At 50.0% G+C, this 13,640-nt stretch overlaps 1 protein-coding gene across 1 annotated transcript; it reads right to left on the bottom strand.

Annotated features, from left to right (window-relative positions):
• Positions 1-1,381: 1,381 nt before the first annotated feature.
• LOC101766358 (cytochrome P450 704C1) lies at positions 1,382-5,300 on the bottom strand. Its single transcript, XM_004983807.3, has 4 exons — positions 4,926-5,300; positions 2,646-3,155; positions 2,212-2,550; positions 1,382-2,109 (listed from the first exon to the last, which is right to left on the bottom strand). The coding sequence occupies exons 1-4, from the start codon at positions 5,265-5,267 to the stop codon at positions 1,723-1,725; spliced, it is 1,578 nt and encodes a 525-aa protein (XP_004983864.1). The 5' UTR covers positions 5,268-5,300; the 3' UTR covers positions 1,382-1,722.
• Positions 5,301-13,640: the final 8,340 nt, after the last annotated feature.

Below are 13,640 nucleotides of genomic sequence, written 5' to 3'. Positions count from 1 at the left end.
TTTTTTTTTTCTCTTCTCTACGCCGGTGGCCACCACCCGTCACCAGAGACTAAACCGCTCGTTTGGCACGCACACCGGCAAGCACCACAGGCGCACCGCCCCGCACCGCCTTCTAGGATGCGGACACTGGCGCGCCCACGAGCTGCACCACCGGTAGGTTTGTTCGCTCTCTCCCCCTCGAGAAGACTAATCTTTCCCTTTTTTTTAGCACGACCACCGAGGATCAAACTACCTCCAAAAGCGCTGTTCGTGAGGAGTTTGTATGCTAGCTTGGCCAGAGCCAAAGCACCCAGCAGGACAGATTCGTCAGTTTTAACTTACCACGTCCGGAGTTTGTTTTCCCGCGACAAAAAAGGTGGTGGTGGCTTGTTTAGCCCGTGGCACAAGTATCCAAGGCGCGAACGTGACCCTGCCTGCACCGCTACTGCCGTCGTGTCCGGTTGGTAGGCCGGAACGTAGATGCTCGCGGTTTGGCCGCATCCATCAAATTGGCAAAGCGTGTCCTGCACAAAAGCTAAGCACGAGCCCGACGTCCTACGTCTAGATTAGCTACCATGCCGCTAGTATAGTGTGCCACTAACAGTATTACTAGTAGTATTGTACAATAATCATGGAGAGAATTAATTTCGGTGGCAAGTCAAGGCGGCACCGAATCAGCTTATCCCATCGGGTTTATGATGAGATCCGCGGCTCTTAATTTCTTATTCCCGCCACATCTATGGTGGTGGTGGGGGTGGCGACGGCTCGGGTGAGCCCTGCCTCAGTGGTGACTGGCACGACGACGACGGTCACAGCCGGGGCATGCAGATTGAGGTGGAGATGTCAGGTGCGGGCACGTCGACGTCGGGACCCAGCAATAAAATGGATTGATGAGGACAGGTTTAACTAATGGCCTACCTGAGCGCTAGGCCAGTGGGCACTAATTCTAGGTCTACCCATATCGATCCTGCTGCCGTCGTCAGGTCGTTCCACTTGCTACGTCTACGCGTATCGGTGGGTTCTCTACTGTATCTCCCTGCTTATAAACTACTACCACGCTCCAATGATGATAGCGGCGTATTATCTCACATAACGAGTTTAGGTTACAATCACGCACCGCTCCTGTGACGCAAGAACGTTGAACAGTTTCGGTGCGCGTACACGTCTCGATCGGTGCCATTTGTCAGCCGACGAGGACCGCTTTGACGCGAGTAGCTGTCCTAGGCGACTCTGTGTCGTCTATGACCGATCACGATTCACGTCAGTCACCCCCGTCTGTAGTTTGTTTCACTTTGACACGATGCGATGAGCTTCATGCTGATGCGTGATAGGTTCCGCCAATGTGCGCGCGTCGTCGCGTTTACCCGTGAACACCAACGCCCAAAATAAACGTGCTCTGATCTGATGAAGGACGGCGAACAACCGGGATCCACGGTGACAAGTGTCCGATATTTTCAGACATGGGCGCATGGCGCGGAACGCCGGCCTACAGCTACACCACGGCGGCGACACTGACTGCGAGCTACCCTGAGATTTCAATCAGCCGCGGCGCAACTTATTCCAGGCCATGTTATTCCTCTCAACCAGACGCGGACACGCGGTACACGAGTGGTTGCATACCACCACTGCTCGTTCCATCCCATATTCCCATGCATGTGAATTCAAGGTCCCGTCGCTCGCGGAGCTGTAGGGCGCCAGCTGCCGCTACGTGCCCCAGGCCGGCCGGCGCGCTGCTAGCTTCATCTACCTCGCCGTCGCCGTCAGATGGAGACCCTGGTCGATGTGAAGCGTGATCATGGTCCGGTAGTTGACGGTGGCCTTGTCGCCGTCGCGCAGGCGGAACGCGAAGGAGCGGAGGAGCACGGCCGCGAAGATCTTCATCTGCCTGTACGCGAACTCCTTCCCCAGGCATATCCTCGGGCCGGCCTGGAACGCCGTGAACTTGAACGGGCTCTGCTGCTGGAACTCGCCGCTGTCGTCGAGCCACCGCTCCGGCCGGAAGACCCCGGCGTCCTCGCCCCACAGGTACTCCATCCGGCCCATGGCGTACGGGACGTAGAACACGATGTCGCCCTTGCTCACGCTAGAGCCGTCGGGAAGGACATCGTCTCCGAAGCACTGCTTGTTATCCTGAAAAGAACGCGCATGTTCAGTTTTAGTGGCAGTTTGGCACACGTCCACAAAAAGAGTGGCATTTAGCCTTTTCATGGCCATAATGTAGAACTAACTCACCAGAGGAACCGATGGGTACAGCCTGAGCGTCTCCGTCAGGGCGGCGTGCAGGTAGTGCATGTTGTTCAGGGCCTCGTCGGTCAGGCTCTGCGCGAACTCGTCGACCGTTGCCGTCTCGCTGGCGTTGGTAGCCTTTCTGGCTTCTTCGCAGACCTTCTCCTGGACTTCCGGGTGCTTGCACGCCATGTAGAGGAACCACGCGAGCGCCCCCGCCGTCGTGTCCTTGCCGGCGATGACTATGTTCAGTATGATGTCTCTCAGGTACTTGTAGTCCACCGTCCCGGACTCGCTCGTGGCCGTTTGGATGAATCTGGACAGCATGTCTTCTTGCCTCGAATCCTGTTGCGCAATCGAGGGATGATGAGTCAGCAGCTCAGCGCAGAGTTCAGTGTGTTAGAAAGAAACAGGGGATCGCAGAGCAGGTGGTTGCTTACAGTTACAGGGTCCTGTTCCTTGCTGTCCGCGAGCTCCCGAGCCCTGTCGCGGATGCGCTTGTACACGAACTCGTCGACGACCTTGACCCTGTCCTTGAGCGCCGCCTCGGAGCCGACGTTGAGGAACCTCAGCGCTTTCCAGAACGCGTTGACGTAGCGGAGCAGCGTGAACTCGCTGGCGTCGTCGAACGCCGCCGCGAAGCGGGTGCCGTCCCCCGAGCCGCCCAGGGTGTCAAGGTCCAGGCCGAAGGCGATGGTGAAGATGGAGTCCATGGTCGCCCTGAGCGCTAGGCCCTGGAAGTCCATGGACTGCCCGGACGCCGCGCTGCCGGCGACGATGCTGGCGAGCTTGGCGGCGTTCCTCTTGAAGACGGAGCCGCTGAAGTCGCGGAGCGCCCGCGTGGAGAAGTCGTAGCTGGCGATCTTGCGCTGCTGCTTCCACTTGTCGCCGTCCACGGCGAAGATGCCGTCGCCGAGCAGGTCGGTCATATTCTCGTAGTTGAACGCGCCCTGCAGCATCATGGTTCAGAGATGAGATACACGTCAGGCGCAAACACGCAAAGGAAATTCGGAAACTAGCTTTCTCTACGATTGGAGGCCCATTACAGATCCGCACAAAAGGAGTCTCTTAGTCTTTTGTTTGGGTGGGCCGTTTGCTGGAGTCTATAAGTAGAAGAGATGTTTTCGGCCTCTTTGTTGGGTGGACTGGGAAAGCGGGGCCTGTTAATGGTTCACACAAAATGGGCAGGAAGCCGTTCCGTAAGCATTGCAGCAGTTTCATGGCGGCCTCGTAGAGGCCCATCCTCAGGTCACTCCAAGCAGTCATCATCATCATCGTTGTGTCCACGCTTCAAACAACACAGTGGGGGCCTTCAAGAGGTGGGCTCGGTGCAGATGTTTGTTGCTTGCACAACAGCACACAAGTCGGCCCTTCAGCAATATTGGGCTGACGTTATAGGCATGTTTTCACCGAGAGGACGTAAAGCACCGTCGTTGATTTCTCCTGCAACCCCTCTAATAAGAAGAGTGTTGTTGCTGTCGTCCTCGTGCTCGTTTGGTTTTGTCACCATGTGCGTTTGTCTTAAGAGTAAGCACGATTCTGCTTTCTGCAGACCATCTAACCTGTAAGCAACAACCATACAAGATTGGTAGGATGCTTCCTCGCGGAAAAAAGTTCTGTAGGTTTCATTGAGCAAGTTGACACGCTTCGGCCTCCACGAAGCCACTTTTCTTAAAAAAGACGTCTCAAGGCCACTAACCCCGTGTGGCGGCTTTTGAAACATACGCGTCCTGATCACCAGATGTCCAGATATCAGGCGAGAAGTCAGACAAAGCAGGGTATTCCAGCAAAGGCGGTGTCTCAGAGCCGGGTCCAAGTACGATATATGGACCTACCGTCCTACGGCCGTGCCGGTTCGGCCAAGTATCAATATTCAATGCACAAAATTCAGAAGTCAGCCAGCTCCAAGCTCGTCACGACTAGGGTACCCGTCACATCAGATGTTTGGATACTAATTAGGAGTATTAAACATAGACTATTTACAAAACCCATTGCACAGATGGAGTCTAATTCGCGAGACGAATCTATTAAGCCTAATTAGTCCATGATTTGACAATGTGTTGCTACAGTAAACATGTGCTAATCATGGATTAATTAGGTTCAATAGATTTGTCTCGCGAATTAGTATAGGGGTTCTGCAATTAGTTTTATAATTAGCTCATGTTTAGTCCTTCTAATTAGCATCCGAACATCCGATATGATGTGACACTTTTAAAATTTAGCACCTCGTATCAAACAACCGCTAGCGCACCGCTTGGGCCGTGAGCCAACAAGTACTAGTATCCAAAAAATCAAGAGCGTACAGGTTGCCCAGTGGCTGTGGCACCCTGCTCCCCAAGTCCTCATCGTGTGAACTGTGAAGCAGGTCAGCTCCTCGTACGGCCTGGCTTGGGAGAGTTCCATATCGGTGGGGATTACAAAGCAGGGATGATGTGGAGGGGAGGGTATACACAATCTAAACTTATGGTCCAAATACGCTGATGCTCTCTAGTCTATGGAACCATATACAAATATGCAATACTATGTGATGTGCGGTTTTTCCCTTTCTCATGCAAAAGTTACCGAGCCAAATAATCGAGACCTAACCACTCTACTACGTGGTCAGGCGAAGCATCTTTTCTGAACGAAACCGGCACGGGATGCTGCAGCCTTGCAGCGAACTAAACATGCAACAAGGAAGCATCACAAAAGCTTAATCACACGAGCTTTGCCGTTCTCACCTTGCCGTAGTTGGCGAAGTTGGTCCGGAGGATGTGCTCCACCACGGCCGGGTCGCACGTGTAGATCTGCCGCCGGCCGGCCGGCGCCAGCAGCTGGAAGGTCTTGCGCTTCCGGAACAGGTCCGTGTGGTAGTCATGCAGCCGCCGGACGTGGTAGAGCTGGTGGAACACCGTGCCCACAACCGGCGGGTACCGCTTCGTCGGTTTGCTGCCGCCGCCGCGCTGCTGCCCGCGGCGGCCGGCGACGAGCAGGTAGTAGGAGCAGAACGCCAGCAGCGCGAGGCCGGCCGCGGCGGCGGCCAACGGCACCGTCGAGTAGTAGTGGTCGTCTTGTGCTCCCATGGCCGGCAAGGCTAGCTAGTTGTCGTGGCTTTGGCTCTTGTGGGCTTGTGGCAGCAGCTGGCAAGATCTGGTAGTTATTATATAGCCGTGAAGGCCTCTCTCACTGACTCATCGTCATCGCAACATATAATTTGCCTAGTCCTCCAAATAAAGAACATAATTTATGAATACGAAGGTGCTACGCACCATTCATCCACCAATACAGCCATTTGGCATTCTACATGCAGCAGTTTGGACCATTCCGACCCAAACTCACATAAATTGACATCTATTCAAAGAATTGCATCCTGAGCACAAAAAGTCTGATCGTGATTGGCCATTCAAAAAAAAAAAACACGTCCGTTTCAAAAAAGGTCTGCAGATCGCGATGAAATTGACTCAAAACTTTTTCTTTAAAAACCAGAAGCAATTTGTAGCTACCATTCTAGCCAAACGGTCCTAAATTTCAAGTGAAACATTTGTGAAATCCACATGTTTTTAACCAAGTATTTATATAACTTATTATTTATTAATAATCTTTCTGCGTTCACTCAGACGTAAAACACACAGCAGAGGGAAATACATGCTAGATCAGCCATAAACTCGCGGTACAGTTGACATATAATACGTGGGTAACTTTATGTCCGAGATATTTAATAAATTCATGTCTCCTGTATTACTAGATAATTTGGCTCGTAGGCACACACTTATAGCCGGCCGAGTAAAGTTACATTCAAGGTGAAAATCTTTGATTCTGTCAGGAACCGAACAAGGTAGGATGGTGACTACCTGGGTTATCGACTTATCGGTGTGCGCGAGAACAAGGCTCTTCTTTGTTTTTCAGCAAACTTATTTTTCAGTACCGACTAACAAACACGCAAAACTCCTGATGTAGCGCCATTTGCATTGTATCAACAGAAACAGCTAGATGTAAAAAGTTGCTAGTCATTTTTGCTAACCATGATATTTTTCGCTGTACCACTATCCTCTTGTATTTTTCAAACATATAATATTTTTTTTAAAAAAACAGGCACACTCCCTAATGTTCAATCCTGTAAACATAGGGACGCAAGCACATTCTATGAGCACCTCTACGAGACTGTAGAATAATGTTTACTAATGGTACATGCTTGATGTTTTGGTAGATGGAAGTTGCGTCGTCGGCGAAATCTAAGCTTACAAGACGTAATCCCAGGTGACATGCATGCTTGTGCCATGTGTTTCCCCTCTTCGAAAAGCGCCAGGAGCTCTGCAATTCACTTGCCAAGTGCGTGACAGTCTGACAGACGATGACATTGGCAAAACAATGTTAACTTTAAATGCAATTAGCTGCAGACTCTCTCGAAAATTTTTAAAAAGAGCCTGGAGGGTCAGCAGTGACAACATAACACGGTTGCTACTTTTGCTAAGGCTTAAGTGTCAAGGTTTGGCATGATAAAATATGGCGAAAGACGTACTATGATGCATGCAGGCGTGCTCAATTTGTTGTGTTCGCATAAGGGGTACAACTTCGAGGCGCCCCGACGTCTGAGCCCAATCGGCAATCAGCGCATGCATGCTACACACGTTTAACAGTCGACCTGACACGTGTGTGGGTAGCCGCCTCACTCACGTTCGCTGACGCAGTTTGAGACCTGTATGCAACGAGACTTACCAGAATCCCTACCCTTCATTGTTTCGAGCAGTCTCTCTCTTGGATGTTTTTTTTTCGTGCTGACCAACTCCACCAACCCGCAGAATATATAAAAGCTGCGTTCATGAAACACTGCAAGAATTTGGTTAAAGGCAAACCGCGGCTGTCGGTCGAATAGGTACTTGTATTTTTAAATGTTTTATTTATGGGGAAATCTTGCAACACGTAAACGTGTGTTCCTCGCTCGATCACGTGACTACACGATCCTCCAATCCGCCTACAAGCTGAGCACTATCCACCACTAGTCTCGAACTAAACCTCGCCCATAATGTGAGCGAGCGGTATGTATGAAAATAGATGATGTGACTGGTGGTAAACTGACTCGGTCCTTAAGCGGCTGAGAGCGAGCACTCTACTCCATAAGTATGTGCCGACAACGTACGAGTACGCCACCTGCTCCTCAGTAACAAACAAGGTACCCGCCATAGGTACCGCCATAGGTACAGGGTACAGAGAGAGTCCAGAATGCTCTCTCCTAGCAAGGTACTCCTCAGTACCAACTATGGCACGCTCCCGCCAGAACACATCAAGGAATCACACTCTCCCAAAACACACGCGAGAGTGTTCAAGGAATCCCATCATCAAAATCATGACCTATGCCTATCCATGACTCAAAAGCATGTATATATGGATGTAAGTGCGGTGGACTAGCTAGGGGTCTGTAGCTAGTCCACAAAAATAGGTAAACAAGGATAACAGGATAAACAATTATCGAGGCATGGCTAAAAACATTGGCTATACAATCCAACATCATCAAGCATCATAAATAAAGTGCTAGCAACTAAGCATACATAGGATCTATATATGATTGGGAGTGACATGACACCTTATATTTATTTGTTGAAGTACTTGCTGTTGAAGTCGAGGTCGAAGGGTCTTCTTGATCATTGCAGCTCAGGTCTACAAACATATATGAGATGCGATGCGAGAATAAATAACAGGCAATACATCTAGGTAAAAACTTCAATAAAGCTAAATTTAGAAGATCCAAATAACACCAAACTAGTTACAAATAGCACGGGCTCGATTTTATGATTTTAATGCAACTGTTTTCATATTTTTCGGAGTTAAAATGAATTAGTTATGAATTTTTAAATATTAAAGGATTTATTTAATTATTTATCAATTTCAGAAAATATTTATTAGAAAAGGTGACATGTTGTAGAGAAGTAGATGGGAAAACACCACGCACCCTAATGAGGGGGTGACCTTTATATATATGACCAATAAGGGTTGGAGTACAAGAAATATATCAAGTGACAAGGAAATGATAAATACATCCTAAAATACACATATACTTCCTAATACCTGTTTGCAGTCGAAGTGGGAGGATCACGGACGCACAGATTGGACCTAAACTTAGTAAACAAAAGAGTTGGCAGACCTTTCGTCATGATGTCCGCGAACTGATGAGAGGACGGCACATGGAGGATCCGGACCTCACTCAAGGCCACCTTCTCACGGATGAAGTAAATATCAATCTCGATGTGCTTCGTGCGCCGATGATGTACCGGGTTGGCTGTCATGTAGACAGCACTCACGTTGTTGCAGTAAGACAACAGGGCCGAAGCAAGTGGGACATGAAGCTCCTGAAGAAGTTGGTGCAACTAGCAACACTGTGCCACAGCTTGAGCCACAGCCCGGTACTCCGCCTCAGCACTGGAACGAGACATCGTGGTCTGACGCTTGGAGGACCAAGACACCAGATTGTCACTGAGGTAGATGCAGAAGCTGGGGGTGGAGCATCTAGAGTCCGGACAGCCAGCCCAGTCGGCGTCGGAGTAGGTAGTCAGAGACTAAACAGGGCCAGTGCTGATGTAAAGCCCAGAGGAGAGCGTGCCCTTCACATAGCGTAGGATGGGCTTGATCAGGGCGTGGGGCTCGTGTGGGTCATGCATGAAGAGGCACACCTATTGAACTGCATACGCCAGGTCAGGTCGAGTCAGAGTGAGGTACTGAAGGGCCCAAGACTTCGATACTCAGAGCCATCCTGGAGGTTGGCGCCATCGTGTGCCAAAAGCTTGGCATGAGTGTCAACGGGAGTCACTGTAGAGTGACACACAACCATGCCAGCACGCTGAAGAAGATCCAGGGCGTATTGTCACTGAGACAGGAACAGACCCTGGGAGCAACGCGTGACGGAGATGCTGATGAAGTGGTGTAGGTCACCAAGATCCGTCATGGCAAACTTAGAGTGAAGACGCCTCATGATGTGCTGAAGAAGAGTCGAGGATGAGGCGGTAAGGACGATGTCATCGACGTAGAGCAGTAGGTAGGCGATACTCAACCCCTCTTTGTATACAAAGAGGGAGGTGTCGAAGGTGGAGGTGACGAAGCTGAGCTGTCGAAGGAAGGAGGCGAACTGCTGGTACTACACCCTAGGAGACAGACGTGATCAGGGGCGGTAGGGTCGACGAAGCTGGGAGGCGGCTGGCAGTAGACAGTCTCTGCGAGGTGTCCATGAAGAAACACATTCTTCACGTCCAGCTAGTGGATCGGCCAGGCACGAGGTGGCGATGCTGACGACGGTTCGTATCCTTGCCGGTTTGACGATTGGACTGAAGGTCTCGTCGTAGTCGATGCCGTGATGCTTGGAGAAGCCACGAACCACCCAGCGCGCCTTGTGCCGGGTGAGGGACCCATTAGCATGGAACTTATGCCGGAAGATCCAGTTGCCCGACATGACATTGGCACCGGGCAGTTGCGGGGCAAGGCGCCAAGTGTCATTGTCGATTAGGGCCTAAAACTCATCGACCATGGCAGCACGTGATAGTTCATCAGAATCGGAGAGGGCGAAGAAGAAGTTGAGGCTGTCGTGCCATGGTAGTAGACCCACTGGATTGCCCTAGTCACAGACCGAGTGACGGGGCGCGGAGGTGCGAGTGGTGACGACGCTCGACCAGTCGAAGCGCTTGCCGGTGCGGTCGGGGCGCTCGCCCGACTGGTCAGAGCGTGTGCCAGTCCGGTCGGGACGCTCGCCTAGATGGTCGGGGTGCTTGCCCGACCGGATGGAGCGCTCGCCTGACCGGTTGAAGCGTTCGCTGGTGAGGGCGTGCGCGTCGGTCCGGTCGGGAAGCTCACCTGGATGGTCATGGTGCTCGTCGGTTTGGTCAGGGCACATGCCCAACCGGTCGGAGTGCGCGCCGGTGTGGTCGGGGCGCTCGCCCGACCATTCGGAGCATTCGCCGGTGAAGGCGGCTCACCCGCAGACTGAGCGGGGTACACGGTCGGAGCGGGGTACACGGTCGGCGCGGGGTACACAGTTTGGAGCGCGCCCGCGCGTGCCATAGTCGCAGTCGGAGCAGTCGGGGGCACTGTGGTTGTGGTCAGATCCGCACTCGCACGTGGCACGGTCACGGTCGAGGCAGTTGGGAACGCGCCTGCGCGCGCTGTGGTCGCAGTCGGAAGCCCTGCTATCGCAATCGGAGCAGTCAGGAACATGGTGGAGAGTGGCGACCCGCCCGCAGACGGAGCGGGGTACATGGTCGGCCCGTGTAACAGGATGGCAGGGTCGTCGTCAATAAGTTCCTATAAAACAACTGGTGAGGGCCGCGGCTGCTCAACGTCTGACAACAGAGTGACTGAGGTGGAAGCAAGAACATCAGAGGGGTTGGTCAAAAGGAAGTCAAGCTGCGATGGAGGAGTAGGGTGGGAGGAGAAGGGAAAGACGGACTTGTCAAAGATAACATAGCGAGAGATGATGACTCGACGGGTGGACAGTCAAGGCAGCGGTACCCCTTGTGAGACGAGGGATAACCAAGGAAGACATAGGCTGTGGAGCGAGGAGCAAACTCGTTGCGTGCCATGGCTGAGAGGTTGGGGTAGCAAAGACAACCGATGACACGTAAGTGAGAGTACTTAGGAGGCTGGAAGTAGAGAAGGCGGTAGGGGATGTTATTTTGAATGGCAGAGCAAGGACGCCGGTTCAGAAGATAGGTGGTGGTGGTGAGCGCCTTGGCCTAGTATGTGGCGGCCATGAAAGCGTGAATGAGCAAGGGGCGAGTCATGTTATTGAGGGTAAGGTGGACACGCTCGGCTTTCCCATTTCGGAGAGAAGTATAGGGACACGAGAGGCACAGGTGGATACCCCGCGAAGTTAAGAAACATGTGAGAGTCTTATTGACAAACTCGGTCCCGTTGTCAGCCTGGATGCTGCGAACAGGAAGACTAAATTGCATATGAGCATAGGTGCAGAAGTCGATGATGTGTGAAGTGACTTCAGACTTGTGAACTAGAGGAAGCGTCCAACAAAAATGCGAGAAGTCGTCCAAAATGACTAGGTAGTAGCGATAACCAGAAACGCTAGCTATGGGTGAAATCCAAACATCACAGTGAACTTACTCAAAAGGAGCAAAGTTGCGAGAGCTAGAATGTGAGAAAGGTAACCGTACATGTTTCTCTAATTGACATGAGTGATATAGAGTGTGACTATCTGTATTACAGGCAATAGATGAAGTCTGTCTAAGTGCAGTGATGGCGGCAGGACCAGGATGATCAAGACGAAGATGCCACAAACCGGAGGAGATGGCGAGGCCGGCATGGGGCGTTGCAAAGCTGGATGCTGGAGGCATGGTATAAAGATCGCTGGCGCTATTGCAATGAAGAATCACGCGTCTGGTTGGAAAATCCTTGACAAAAGAACCAAAAGCGTCAAACTCTATGGTGCAGTTATTGTCCTTAGTAAACTAACGAACAAAAATTAGATTATGAATTAAAGGAGGGATAACAAGGACATTGTTAAGGCATAAGTGGGAGATGGGGGTGGTTAGGGTGCAGTTGCCATGGCACGTGACGGGAAGTGTGTGACCGTTACTGACAGTAATGGAGGAGTGAGAGGGAGGGAGGTGGGAAAGAAAAATACCATCCGAGGATGACATGTGACCGGATGCACCCGAGTCAACGACCTAGCCGCCGTTCTGCAGCACCATCTGGTTCAAGGTGGCTACCAGGCCCGCCTGGTCCCAGGTTAGCGCCTGAGGGGGCGCCTGAATGGGGGATGTCACACCCAATTTTAAAACAAAACCAAGTGCTACCTATATGTATGCCAGGATCAAGTTTCATACATATAGTGACATCGTTAGTGAATAATAGCAACAATATCACGTCAAGAAATACAAATAAAGACTTATGAAACCATCAGAGATATACGGCTTAATTTCATAAATGGAGGCTCCAAACTTCACAAGCAATCGACTGGAGGTTGCGTACGCCTAGAACATAGCACCATCTTCACAACAAACTTGATAACAGCTTCTCCTTCTGAGCAACATTGGTTATAGCAAGGGTGAGCACATGTCGTACTCAGCAAGTGTGGCAGAAAATATGAATGCAAGGTTTTAACAAGGAAAACTGACTGGTTGACTGCACTAAGTATTCTTAGTTGGTCAAATTTTATTAGCACCTGATTACTAAGGTATAAGTTTATACCAACCCATAATTAATATAAACATAATCCATAATGTAAACTACAATTTAAGTCCATCTTCAAGTATATTAATCATGTGAGGGTGCAGGCCGCTCTTAACCGTGAGCACGGCTGATCGATCAGTTTTACACTCTGCAGAGGTTGCACATCTTTACCCACAAGTCGCGTAAAAGTTCAAAAGAACTTTAGACCCAACCATGCAGTGCTAGCTAGGCACCATACCACACTTCCGAGGTGTGATTGCATAGGGACGCTATGAGGCCTTTACAAAGATTCCCTAGTCAGTGGTAACCCGCTAAGGTTTCGGTGTCTGGCACGCATAAACCTTCCTAGTGGGTACAATATCTTAGCTAAGCCCACTTCCCAAGAGGACCGTGTTATACCACGACTCAGTGCCCCCTCTTGCCTCTTTCGAGTAAGATTAACCCAGACTAAGGTTTTTAATTAATTAGCAAGACCAGAGCCATGATAATCCTTGTGGTTGCACTGTTTTCCTGGGTGGTTCTCCATGTTCCAATTATCACATAGTGATCTTGTTTTAACAAAAAGTATAGCGTAAATAAAATAAATTCATCATATTGTTCATTAGAACCACCATAATCCAAGTATAGCAGCTAAGCATAGCTACCCAACAAAATGATAAACTCAGGTTGACAAGGAATGATCATAAAAACTAGGCAAACCTTAATAGGACCCATCAAAGTAAATGCAAGCATATGCAATAGTGATTAAATTAAGTTGGGTTGGACAAAAGCACAAGGACACACTTGCCTTTCTCCAATGAAAAGTTACTCTTACTGCTCTTCAGCTCTTGCTCTCTTGGAACTCTTAATCTTCAAATCGTTCGAGCAGCGATCCTTCTACTCGAAACAATCACCGGTACAAACATAAAAGTAAACAAACAAATACAACTAAAAATAGTACACCAATCATCGAAGAAGAATAGTAAAGCACTTTAAATTATTCTACGCGTTGCTACGATCACATGAGGACAAGAATTGTTTAAAGCATAATTGAATTGAATAAGATATGGGCTTTAAGAAGAAAAGGATACCTATTTGAACATCACGTAAGGATGATGGCACCACGAAGCAATAATCGAGAAAGGAATTAAATAAATAGATGAGCATAACTATGATGATGGGAAAAAGATGATGACGTCAGGGAAGATTGCATCTAGTGAAACAAATTATTATCCTAGGGATCAAGAATGATGAATACCACAAGAGATTTCAGATGTTTGATTATGCACGAAATATACAACACACATCCTAAT

Source organism: Setaria italica, chromosome IX (assembly GCF_000263155.2).
Source record: "Setaria italica strain Yugu1 chromosome IX, Setaria_italica_v2.0, whole genome shotgun sequence".
In the NCBI taxonomy this organism is placed as follows: domain Eukaryota; kingdom Viridiplantae; phylum Streptophyta; class Magnoliopsida; order Poales; family Poaceae; genus Setaria; species Setaria italica.
Note: the sequence above shows the minus strand (reverse complement) of the source record. Positions and strands in the feature narration are given on the sequence as shown.